The sequence below is a fragment of the Lepisosteus platostomus genome, chromosome 23, assembly GCF_059453375.1.
Source record: "Lepisosteus platostomus isolate fLepPlt1 chromosome 23, fLepPlt1.hap1, whole genome shotgun sequence".
NCBI classification, from domain to species: Eukaryota; Metazoa; Chordata; class Actinopteri; order Semionotiformes; family Lepisosteidae; genus Lepisosteus; species Lepisosteus platostomus.
In genome coordinates this window covers 173,086-186,230 of record NC_142633.1, presented here as the reverse complement: position 1 = coordinate 186,230, position 13,145 = coordinate 173,086, and the positions used below count along the sequence as shown (strand labels likewise).

The window sequence follows — 13,145 nt, the reverse complement described above, 5'->3', positions numbered from 1 at the left end:
TTGGATGGTTAAAATTGTGCTGCTTGCCGCACAGTAGAGTGTGTGCTGATGGATTAACACGTGCGGCGGTGCTTGTTATAATTAACCCGCTGCTGGTAGTGGTTAGTTCTTTTGTGAGTTATTCTCCGCTAGCTGGTGGTTGTGACAGTGACAGAATGCTGTTTTGTGATTGATGCTATATCAAAATATAGGGCCCGTAAAATTAAACACAGAACTAAAACCATTTAATGGACTTGTACATCTGTTGCGCTCCTACACTATTAACATCCATTGGGCATTGAATTTCAATTATGTTTCCAGTCCATTCAGATATGTTCTCTATTTTTCAGATTGCTGGCAATGCCACATGTTAAAGGAGGACAGAGGAGTAGAAGGCCAGACCTGTGGTCAAGGGCTGGTGGAGTAGGGAATGTGATCAACGAATTTCTGAAGTTTTCTAAACTCGAAAAAAAAATTAGGTGGAATGACAGTATGTGGTCAACACTGTCAAACAGACTCCTTGGAGAGGAATGCCCCAGCAACAAGAAATGGTTATCAGTGATTTGGCATGAAGATAGAAAACAACTAAGAACCAAAGTGCTTAGGGCGCAGAAAGAGGAGAGTATTGGTAGGGATTCCAAACCAGATGACAGTACACAATCTATAGTCAATATTTCAAGTCAAAGTGAGGGACATAGTTTGGAAGGCAACACAGAGCTCAGAAGTTCATCAGAAGATACAGAAGATGCATGGGCAGCACACGGCAGCACAGACAGTGGTGACATGTTAGAGGGAGAAAAAATCTGTGTAGAATCAGAAAAAAAGCCTGAAGAGCACAGTGAATATTCCCAGGGGGCAAGCTCATCTGGGACATCACCTCAGGATAAAAGGGGATTAAGAAAGATTATGTCTGTGCCTAAAACTTTCCAAGTATGTTTAAAGGCTGAACAATGGAGAAAAATAGCACCTCTAAAAGGTACATCTAAACTAAGACGACCATGGACCCAGATCTTATATAACGAGTTCAGGAAGATAAATCCTTGTTGCCCAATAGCCTTCAAATACCAATACATCAGGAAAGAGAACAGCAGAAAAAAAAAAAACTTTCTGATGAGAAAAGCAGTCTGTACCTTCAGGTCCTGCAATGTAAAATACATTATGACAACAAGACACAAACCAATGGGCAATGATGACATCACAATTGATGTTGTACGAGCAGGGCAAATACAGCACAGTAAAAGGGAAACAAAATTTCGACAAGCACGTCAGCCTTATCGTCGAAAGATTGCCCGTGCCCTCACAAAAGGAATCAGCAATGTGTACTACAGGAACCTGAGCAGAACACCGCTTGCTGAAATTGCAGCAGGCAATTTATCTAAACCACTAACACAGAATGTCCTGAAAGTCATTTCATCAGAGTTCAGGAACAGTAAACGCATTCACTATGATCCAGTGTTTGAATTACATATGGCACAAAAATATATGAAAGCATGCGACTTCGACATTGTCCATTTCCCAGGATATATACAGATTTTGCAGTTAGACACATTTGCTGCCTATCTTTACACAGAACAGAGTATGCGAATTCTTATTGCCCATCTAAAGATGAAGGAGAAAGTCAGCCTTTACCTGGATGCAACAGGAGGGGTAGTCAGAAAAATTCCATCGGAGAACAAAAGAATTTTGTACTACAGTCTTACGTTACCTGGAGGTGGAAAAAGAAAGCCTCCATTACCAGTGTCTGAAATGTTGACAACTGACCACACCATTGTCAGTATAGAACGTTGGCTACGGAAATTCATGTTTGACATCTCAACATGTACTACCAAGAGAGTGCAGCATGTAGAAACTGACTACAGCTGGGCCCTGATTCACAGTGTTCTTTTTGCCTTCAATGGGGACACCATCCATGCATACTTAAATCGTGCAATGAAAGTCTGCCAAGGCAAACTTAAGTACACAGAACTTCAGATGTTCACTGTTCTGCACCTTTGCTCTGCCCATGTCATAAAGGCTGTCTCTCAAGCAATTAGTAAAAAAACAACAGACAAAGGACTGCGAGACTTTGCAACATTTTCCTTTGCCATCCTGCAAAACAGCACAACTTTGAGTGTCGCCAGAAATGTTTTCAAACACATGTGTATTGTACTCTCAAGCAGGAGGTTCACAAATGAAGTCCAATCTAGTGTCTGCCTCCTTAACGCTTACATTTCTCAAACAACCACACCAGACCAGATGGAAAAGGAAGCAGAAGTCAAAGACACAGATGAGGTACTGTACCCAAAAATGAGAGGCAGCCTGGGCCGCTCTCCTTTCGCTGTGGAGTTCAAAGGTATTTATGAAGACAGCATATCAGCTCAAGGACATGATGACTATGGGACACAACACAATGTGAACCCCTATTTCTGTGAAGACATAATAAGATTTCTGTTGCAAAGATACATGGCACTATTTCCACTGTGGAGTGGAATTTTGTTGGGTGACCTGGCAAGATATGCTTCAGACAGCAAAAAAGACATATCAATGTCAGAGGTAGCACAAACAAGAGCCACTAATTGTCATGTTGAGACCTGGTTTGGCATTGTCAAGCATTCAATACTTCAGCACAGGAGGAAACTGAGGCCAGCAGAGTTTATTACGATAATGAGACAATCCCTCCAAGGCCGGTACAGAGAACATATAATCCAAAATGCTCTCCCCAAAAAGGTTTTGACGGCTCCATTGATCACCACTAAGACACGTCATGAACATGCACAGGAACAATGGGCAAAGAGAGCACCAGGTGTAGGCAAAGAAACAAAAAATAAATTCTACAGCGCACCACAGAAAATTCCAATCCCCAAAAAAATGAGAACACAGGAAAAAAAAGTTAGCAATAGAAATATTGAAACAAATGAAAAATCGCCAGATGACAGCAACGGCCTGCAAGTACAGCAGGGGAAAGCAGGAACCACAGAATATAAAGAATGGCAGCACAAAGAAGAAAGGAAAGTGTCACCCAAGCAAGCTGCCGTGGGCATGGCTGAAGTGATCACACCACACTGTGATGCACGCCCCATCTCAAAACTTATAAAAGAGAAAACAGATTTCAAAAAGAAGGTAGGATTTGTATTTCAAATATTTCTCTGTGTGGACATTCACTTCTTTTTCAGAGCTTATGAATGTCATCTTCTACTACTGTAGGTGTTCTTTGTCGTTTCTCTCTAACTTGTTATACTTGTTGACATACTTGTGTTATACTTGTGGTGTGTAATCTCAATTTTCATTATGTTAGGTCCAGTGATCTCTTGTGTATGCTTTTGGCTTGGTAAATCTTTTTTAGGTACACGCCCTTTGGAACATCAATCCGAGTGAATTAGTGGTTGCAGTTTTGCCATCCATGCACAGTGCAGACACATATATTCTCAGACACTCGGAGTTTGTGTCTCTGAAACCAGATGAGTGGCTCATAGGCGAGGTAAGATGAAAGTGTTTGATTGCATGCATTTGTTAAGGTTTCTGAGCTTTTGTGTAATCAAATGTGTGTGAGTGCGTGAAATCACATCTTCTTCAATTGTGTTTGCTTTTTCCATAAGACCATTGAGTGTTACTTTCAAGTAGCGAAAGAATCCATGGACTTGGGGAAGAAGGTTTTCCTAATGAACCACTACACAACTGGTGTAATCATGAGTGGGAATAGAGAGCGCATGGCTAGACAACGTTTGTCCAAGGTAAGGACATCAAACACAAATGTTGATGGATTACATTAGTGAGGGGGCAAACATGGTTTTTCACTAACTGATGATTGTTTTATCAATAGAGAAACAAGGAGAGCTACAAGCAATCAAAACAGGTCACAACTGTGCCCATGGTGCTGCCTAAAGAAACTACCTTTATAGTCAGAAATCAAAATTCAAAGGTAGCACACCATCCCTGTGAGGCAGCCTGTTGTACTAATCTTGTCATTCTTTTCATTACAGGTCAACTTTGAAAACTATGAAGCCATTATTAGCTTTTTTAACACTGGTGTCCACTGGAAATTGTTGGTAAGTGTGGTGCAGGTAATCCAAAACAGCGTAGGTTTATAATTACACCTGGAACCATTACAGTTCAAGTGATTATCCTTGTTGCATCTAAAAAAATTACAAAGTCACAATGTATGTGTTCCTCTCCTGTTAAAAAAGGTGGACATTGATAGTGAGTGTCCAAGGCAATGGTGACAGTGCACTTTTCCTAAATTATTATTGTGAATACTGCTGTGTAATGAACAGACAACCAAACAAGTCAAAGTGTCATGTAGGAAAAAAAGTACTGTTAGGTCATTTCCTGACTGTCTTTGCCGAGGTTTGCAAAATATTAAATGTTAAATAATATATAAATATAAATATTATATATATAAAATATTCAAATATTAAAAACCTTTGTTTAAACAACATAAAACTCCTGAAACTGCCTGTGTGTCTGGCCCCACATTAAATGCAACTTCATGTCTGATGATGGGCCCTTTGTTTCTTGCAGTATCTGTATGCTCCATCCCAGAAAGTCTTTGTGGTCGACCCTATGGGGAGTGATGAGATGGGAGACTCCACTGCAGCGGCAAAAAGGTTCAGGTAAGAAATCAAGCATTAGTTTCGTGGTGAAATTCTGCAGGGGCACACATACATTTCAGGTTCAAGTTCAGCATGACAAATATTTCCTCATTTATCAATAACCTATTGTTTTGATTCACAGGGACTTTTTTAAGATGCGAAGGAATGTCCTAGGAAAAGAAGACTGGTTGAATATCAACTGGCACCCAAGCGTGATTGGTCACACCAGGCAAGCAGATGCCTCAAGCTGTGGGGTCTTTGTGATGCAGGTCAGCATAACCTTTCCACGCCTAAATTTTGGACTTAAAACTATTGTATGAGAGATTTTTAGGGAAATAATTGAAACAAACTTTTGTCTGTTAGATGGGCGCAGACATCATTAACAATTTCCCGGATATTCCAACATATATCGAAATAAACAGCAGTGCCAAAGAAATGAGAAAGTTGCGGGAAGACCTGTCAATCAGAATTCTTGAGGCTTCAGGTATTGTACCATTTGATCCTCATTGCCTACGTTTCTTGGTGTATATTATTTTCCTGAAGCATGTTCTCTCTCTGTAACAAGTCTGGATGAAAAAGATTCTCAATTTATTTATATGCAGAACTCATTTGGGTATTCTTTTTGTACTATATAACACAGTGATGAAAAGTTAATTAAATCACATTTCACACAGTTAAAATTCAATGACACTTTGGCCTTCGTCGTGGTTGACACAACCATTGTCTGGGAAAAGTGTGGGTCTAAATTGCCCATAGTGAAGCAAAGCAAACTGAAACATGATAGCTGTGTTATCATGTGCCCCCTTAAAATCATAGCAACACACGCTGACGCAAAAAAGGGTAACAGGTGTTGACAGGAGTATTCTGAGACATGACAATGTGCGGTTTAAGAAGCAGTAGAACACCTAATCAGGAAAGTGCATACGAAAAGGTCTCTATCAAACTGTCTTCAATTATGCAACAATGATCTGTAGATAACATTGGAAAAATCAGTCTATTTGGCATGTTTATTATAGCTCCTCTCCAGGACATGTGCCTGATGTGTGGAGAAACACCAGTGCGGCAGACAAACTGGGTAAGTGAACATCATCTCTATCTGTATGTGTAATGTAAGCACATAATAACAAAACATGCCAGTGAAAGGTGATAGCTGAACTGATATAAGGTTTACTGTCCGTGTAGATTCAGTGTGACAGTTGTGAAAACTGGTTCCATGAATTGTGCATCTCAAAAGAAGAGTATGAAAGCGCAAAGAATGAAGTAACATGGATATGTACATTTTGCCAACCCCAGTTTGGTGAGTATGCTCTGCATGCAAACTATCACTATGAAAGGGATTTTTAAGCAGGACATGTAGTTTTAGATTCAGCAGAAACATACAGTAGGATGACATATTTCAGTGGACGTTATAATTGTTTGTTATTGTTAAGAAGTTTGGATTGCAGGCTTGTCTTCTGGCATTAATGGTTCTATAAATTAGAGATAACTTTTCAAAAAACACACCAAAGAAGGCACACATAAAAGATTACTGATAATCTGTGCAATTTATTACATGACACAGGCATCTCAAAGATAGAATTACTGTGTCAGATTAATGATTAGACATGGATGCATCAAATCACTTACTAGGTTTCTTTCCAATAGTATAGAAACAAAGACACAACCATGAACACCTAAAAGAGCTTGCCATTTAGCACAGAAACAATATAACGTCTTGCTGTAAAAACACAAAGTAAGAAAAAAGGAGTTTGATTAAGAGAGATCTGGAAAATTGTGCAAATACCTAGATCTTGATTTGTGACCCATTTATACTCCTTGGATCCTTTGCAGTTCGTAACCCTTCTTACGGTTTTATATTTCAGGCACTGTTGATGAGTGAGCATCCACCCCCTACTCCCGAGCATTACATAAAAGACATGCTGGAAACTCAAGAAGACTGTCAACGTGTTCTCAGCAGAATTCACCCCCAAAAGACACGTAAGTACAAGTTTCAATATCCCCCCAAAAATTTTATCTTGGGTAAGAGTAAACTTTCGTACACTTTGCCAAACAATAATGAAAAACACTAGAACACAAAATCACTAGAAACCATTTGTTATCTATTGCCAGAAACCAAACAAAGTCTGTATGAAAACAGTAAAAAAGTTAATCATGACACAACACAGTCCCTTTTAAATATGATCACTACACACTGTTAACATCACTGTAGTAGTGCAAAGAAATGTAAAACGACAGTATGTCACCATGACATGATTTATGTGAAAGATTTCCAGATAAAATTGTATCCATCCTAGTAAGATAGATTAATCAAGAAATTCCACTCCGTTGTGAGAAAGATCAAAGAAAAATGGCTTCTATCAAATAGAAGTGTATCTAGGGTGATTCCTTTTTATTAGGTTTCCAAAACAGTACTCTATCTACCTTCAGACAGGGCACAGTGCTAAAAGGATTCTAACCGGAACAATAAAACACAATTGCATCATCGAAGTCCGAACCCCACTGGCTTTCAATATCGTACCATGTACATCTCCAGGAGTGGAGACTCATGAAAAAGAACAGCCTAGACACCAAAGTGATACTTTTCTTACAGTAAGGTTAAGGTAGTTGTAGGATGCTGTCTAGATCAATGAACAGATTATGTTAACAATAGCAAGCACGTAGCAGAGCATTTAGGCACACAGCCCCTAAATTGTGGAAATATATGTCAGACCTTTTTAAGGATGCCCCATACCTATAAGCATATTTAACAATGCTGTAGTCTTCTACATCGTCTCTGTAGTCTTCTTTATCCCAAGTGATCTAATTCTTTAGGAGGTGCAGAAACATAGATATCAAGTGGGTAAGTAGACAACCACGTTGCAATTGTTTTTTCTGTGTCTAACCCTTTTTTTTTCTCCACACCATGCCTGCCACTGTTCTCTCTTCGGTGCCTTTGGTTGATATTGAGCTCCGTCCCCCATGACAAGGGATCCTCCTGGATTTCTGAAGCAAGGAACCCAGCCTACAAAACTCAAGATCCTGTACTGCTCAACCCAGTGGATGGGACACACTCAACATTAACATCTAGTCTCACATAATATATGAAATAGAATTCACCGTGTCAATCTGCATGGTTGTGCATGTGAACTGTTTCTAGTAACTATTTGTCATACACAACCAGGACCTGGAGGGGAGGTCAACCATCAGGCCTTGGACCCCCAGAGATTTTTTTTCTCCTTTGGAGTTTTTTGTTTTTCTCTCCTTCGTGCCTGATGGTTACACAGTCACATCATCAAGACTGCATACCACACCTTCATTGTGATTACAGATATAGCTTATTTAAAATGTGAAATTAGGAAAAAACTAAACGAAACATGGGAAATAAAAAGAATGTAAAATCTAAAATTTTCAGATGTTGTGATGAAGCTTTTGACTCATGAATAGCACCCACCTGTCCCAGTGTATTACCTGTAGTGTTATCTTCAGAAACTCATTACAAAATAAAGACAGGGGCCACAGCCACAGTAAGGTTGTATGAGGTTCGGGGGCCTGTCTGGTGTGTAAAACACTTGGTTTCAGCAGAGTGGGTGCTGTATTTGAAATGCTATTGAGCCATGAAGACGACCCACCCGTCCCAGTGTATTACCTGTAGTGTAATCTTCAGAAAATCATAAAAAATTAAAGAAATGGGCCACAGCTACAGTAAGGTTGTATGAGGTTTGGGGGCCTGTCTGGTGTGTAAAACACTTGGTTTCAGCAGAGTGGGTGCTGTATTTGAAATGCTATTGAGCCATGAAGACGACCCACCCGTCCCAGTGTATTACCTGTAGTGTAATCTTCAGAAAATCATAAAAAATTAAAGAAATGGGCCACAGCTACAGTAAGGTTGTATGAGGTTTGGGGGCCTGTCTGGTGTGTAAAACACTTGGTTTCAGCAGAGTGGGTGCTGTATTTGAAATGCTATTGAGCCATGAAGACGACCCACCCGTCCCAGTGTATTACCTGTAGTGTAATCTTCAGAAAATCATAAAAAATTAAAGAAATGGGCCACAGCTACAGTAAGGTTGTATGAGGTTTGGGGGCCTGTCTGGTGTGTAAAACACTTGGTTTCAGCAGAGTGGGTGCTGTATTTGAAATGCTATTGAGCCATGAAGACGACCCACCCGTCCCAGTGTATTACCTGTAGTGTAATCTTCAGAAAATCATAAAAAATTAAAGAAAGGGGCCACAGCTACAGTAAGGTTGTATGAGGTTTGGGGGCCTGTCTGGTGTGTAAAACACTTGGTTTCAGCAGAGTGGGTGCTGTATTTGAAATGCTATTGAGCCATGAAGACGACCCACCTGTCCCAGTGTATTACCTGTAGTGTTATCTTCAGAAACTCATTACAAAATAAAGACAGGGGCCACAGCCACAGTAAGGTTGTATGAGGTTCGGGGGCCTGTCTGGTGTGTAAAACACTTGGTTTCAGCAGAGTGGGTGCTGTATTTGAAATGCTATTGAGCCATGAAGACGACCCACCCGTCCCAGTGTATTACCTGTAGTGTAATCTTCAGAAAATCATAAAAAATTAAAGAAAGGGGCCACAGCTACAGTAAGGTTGTATGAGGTTTGGGGGCCTGTCTGGTGTGTAAAACACTTGGTTTCAGCAGAGTGGGTGCTGTATTTGAAATGCTATTGAGCCATGAAGACGACCCACCTGTCCCAGTGTATTACCTGTAGTGTTATCTTCAGAAACTCATTACAAAATAAAGACAGGGGCCACAGCCACAGTAAGGTTGTATGAGGTTCGGGGGCCTGTCTGGTGTGTAAAACACTTGGTTTCAGCAGAGTGGGTGCTGTATTTGAAATGCTATTGAGCCATGAAGACGACCCACCCGTCCCAGTGTATTACCTGTAGTTTAATCTTCAGAAAATCATAAAAAATTAAAGAAATGGGCCACAGCTACAGTAAGGTTGTATGAGGTTTGGGGGCCTGTCTGGTGTGTAAAACACTTGGTTTCAGCAGAGTGGGTGCTGTATTTGAAATGCTATTGAGCCATGAAGACGACCCACCTGTCCCAGTGTATTACCTGTAGTGTTATCTTCAGAAACTCATTACAAAATAAAGACAGGGGCCACAGCCACAGTAAGGTTGTATGAGGTTCGGGGGCCTGTCTGGTGTGTAAAACACTTGGTTTCAGCAGAGTGGGTGCTGTATTTGAAATGCTATTGAGCCATGAAGACGACCCACCCGTCCCAGTGTATTACCTGTAGTGTAATCTTCAGAAAATCATAAAAAATTAAAGAAATGGGCCACAGCTACAGTAAGGTTGTATGAGGTTTGGGGGCCTGTCTGGTGTGTAAAACACTTGGTTTCAGCAGAGTGGGTGCTGTATTTGAAATGCTATTGAGCCATGAAGACGACCCACCTGTCCCAGTGTATTACCTGTAGTGTTATCTTCAGAAACTCATTACAAAATAAAGACAGGGGCCACAGCTACAGTAAGGTTGTATGAGGTTCGGGGGCCTGTCTGGTGTGTAAAACACTTGGTTTCAGCAGAGTGGGTGCTGTATTTGAAATGCTATTGAGCCATGAAGACGACCCACCCGTCCCAGTGTATTACCTGTAGTGTAATCTTCAGAAAATCATAAAAAATTAAAGAAAGGGGCCACAGCTACAGTAAGGTTGTATGAGGTTTGGGGGCCTGTCTGGTGTGTAAAACACTTGGTTTCAGCAGAGTGGGTGCTGTATTTGAAATGCTATTGAGCCATGAAGACGACCCACCTGTCCCAGTGTATTACCTGTAGTGTTATCTTCAGAAACTCATTACAAAATAAAGACAGGGGCCACAGCCACAGTAAGGTTGTATGAGGTTCGGGGGCCTGTCTGGTGTGTAAAACACTTGGTTTCAGCAGTGTGGGTGCTGTATTTGAAATGCTATTGAGCCATGAAGACAACCCACCCATCCCACCTGTAGTGTTATCTTCAGAAAATCCTAAAAAATATAAAGAAAGGTTCCACAACCCAAAATAAAGCTGGGAAAAGTCAGAGGACCCGCTTAGTGTGCAAAACACTTGCAGCATTGTGGGTGCTGTGGTTTAAATGCTATGGGTTTGTGAACAGAATACCCCTATCCCAGTGCATTGTGCCATATTAAATAAAAGCATGAGAAAAAGAGATTCAGAATGCAAAGCTGTGTCAGTGTTCTGTGTAAAAAATCGGTTTGAACATCATGGGAGCTGTTTTTAATAAGATGCTGAGTAAAGAATATTTTAATCTTCCTGCTGTCAGTAGTATTTTCAATATAGTTGACCCTTACCTGAATGAAAACAGGACGTAAAGGAAGGGTTTCAGAAGTCAAACAAAGCTTTATTCCCGTGCTTACAGTCTGGGTAATGGGAGACTGCGCTGTTCTGCTTCCTATGGTCATATACGGGTTTTTCGCACGAAGCGATTTGAACAGTATTTCTCGCGTTGTGAACGTGTGCACACAGCGGTCCCCCGGGTTCCAGTTCGTGCGTAATTACGCATCGATGAAAAACCGGAGGTTTAAAAAAAGATAATTAGCTCACTGATAGTTTGATGTAAAGAGTGTGGAAATATCTACAAGTCGTGGTCTTTAAAATGCATTTGGTTTGACGGCGTTCTGTGCTTCCATTGCGAAGATATGGACAAAAGAATATTCGTGCTTGGTCAAAAAAATGTCATAAAAACGAAAAAGTAAAGGCTGAGAAAGCATCCACAATGTATTTTATACACAAAACAAGCATTCTCGCAATTCTAAGAGGTTTCGTGAAAGCGCTACAGGCGTGCCAAAATCGTTTTCGAACTTCGAGCTAACTTTACCCCGGTGGGCAACCGCTGGTTCCTGGTGCTCCTGTCCGCGGCGGACAGGTCCTCTGCAAACCCCGGTTTGTTCTCAATCACATACTCATTCCCTCTAGCCGCACGCCACAGCGTCTCCCTCGCCGTCCTCTTGGTGAACTGGTGAACTGTATTATAATCGTTCTGGGGCCCACATGCCCAGACATGTTCGCTCTCCTGAGCCTGTGAACAGAGTCAATGGCCGATATCACGTCCTTGTGGTCCGGCAGGGTCCTTTTACAGATACCCTTCACTGTTGCAACAATGTCCTCATTACGTTGCGACTTGGTTGTTTTGGATTCCCAGCAGCTCCGGTGAGTGACGTCATCATGCGGCGCGGCTGTACATACATTTCAGTTCGTGGCGGTGATTGAATCAGCTACTTTAAATGAATAATAAAAACAAAAATGGCTCTTTTGAAAAAATAAACTTTTAAACTCCTGGAGGCGCGATCCTATTTTGCTGCAGGTCTGTGCAGACTTCACAAGTCAGCAAGAAGATGGCGAATTGGCTGTTAATTCTGCAAAGCGAGCTCCACTCTTTCATGGAGGTTTTGCTCAAATCGATCGTCTATGAAGTTTCGGAAGTTTTCCAAAACAGGATGTCTGATTCTGAGGACAAGTTTCAAGACAAACTCCGCAGCATCTCCCAGATTCTGGTGAGGCGGGCTGTGTTTAAAATCTCACAGTGTGTGGAGGACAGTTTCGGGAGTGAAATGGCGCAGCTGAAGAAGGAAAACGAGAGCCTGAAGTGGAGATTGCAGTTGTTGGAGAAGGAGTCGGGAGTGGGAGGTGATCAGGGACAGACTGCAGAAATAAAAGAAGAAATGGATACGAAACTTGAGCAGTCAGGTCAGTGCAGTGACTTGTATGAAGTCAGTGTGTGTGTTTAAAAACAGTGTCTTTAACGTCCTCACTGGTGAGAATATAGTGGAGAGGTGCAGAGTGAAGTGGGAAAGACTTGTGTGATGTAGCAACGGGATTCTTTACTGGAAACTGAACTGTTATTGTTCGTTCGTGGTACTGAAAACGTCTATCATACAGTACCGGCTGAAAACACCTCGTCTAGACTCAGCAATCGTAGAATAAGGTCATTCGATTGTAAATCGTTTTTTTTACAATTAATTTACTTTTGGCAATTTAGTTGGAAATTAGGTAACATTTTTTGTCCTCAGCGTTCGTTTTTTTGAATTAGTTCGTTTTTAGCATTTTTGATGTCTTAAAGGCAGAAACTTCGTATATACAGTAAATGTAAATTGGACACTCCACTCAAAGCGCTTTACAGGTAATGGGGACTCCCCTCCACCACCACCAATGTGCAGCATCCACCTGGATGATGCGACGGCAGCCATAGTGCGCCAGAACACTCACCACACATCAGCTATCAGTGGGGAGGAGAGCAGAGTAATGTAGCCAATTCATAGAGGGGGATTATTAGGAGGCCATGATTAGTAAGGGCCAATTGGAAATTTGGCCAGGACACCGGGGTTACACCCCTACTCTTTTCGAGAAGCGCCCTGGGATTTTTAATGACCACAGGGAGTCAGGACCTCGGTTTTACATCTCATCCGAAGGACGGCGCCTGTTTACAGTATAGTGTCCCCGTCACTATACTGGGGCATTAGGACCCACATGGACCGCAGGGTGAGCGCCCCCTGCTGGCCCCACTAACACCTCTTCCAGCAGCAACCTTAGTTTTTCCCAGGAGGTCTCCCATCCAGGTACTGACCAGGCTCACACCTGCTTAGCTTCAGTGGGTTGCCAGTTGTGAGTTG

At 41.6% G+C, this 13,145-nt stretch overlaps 2 protein-coding genes across 2 annotated transcripts in view; both read left to right on the top strand.

Moving 5' to 3' along the window:
- The first annotated feature begins 1,153 nt into the window (after nucleotides 1-1,153).
- On the top strand, nucleotides 1,154-6,709 carry LOC148641869 (uncharacterized). The gene is made up of 10 exons (XM_088616820.1): nucleotides 1,154-3,078; nucleotides 3,302-3,436; nucleotides 3,555-3,689; nucleotides 3,939-4,004; nucleotides 4,477-4,568; nucleotides 4,690-4,816; nucleotides 4,911-5,031; nucleotides 5,564-5,622; nucleotides 5,730-5,844; nucleotides 6,410-6,709. Exons 1-10 carry the CDS (start codon nucleotides 1,159-1,161, stop codon nucleotides 6,424-6,426), a joined length of 2,787 nt encoding a protein of 928 aa, XP_088472946.1. The 5' UTR covers nucleotides 1,154-1,158; the 3' UTR covers nucleotides 6,427-6,709.
- A 4,828-nt stretch (nucleotides 6,710-11,537) lies between these two features.
- LOC148641868 (uncharacterized) overlaps nucleotides 11,538-13,145 on the top strand; it is a 66,806-nt gene continuing 65,198 nt past the window's right edge. Inside the window, exon 1 of the mRNA XM_088616822.1 lies at nucleotides 11,538-12,222. Coding sequence (XP_088472948.1) covers nucleotides 11,871-12,222 — 352 coding nt within the window. The 5' untranslated portion in view covers nucleotides 11,538-11,870. The remainder of the gene's footprint in view (nucleotides 12,223-13,145) is intronic.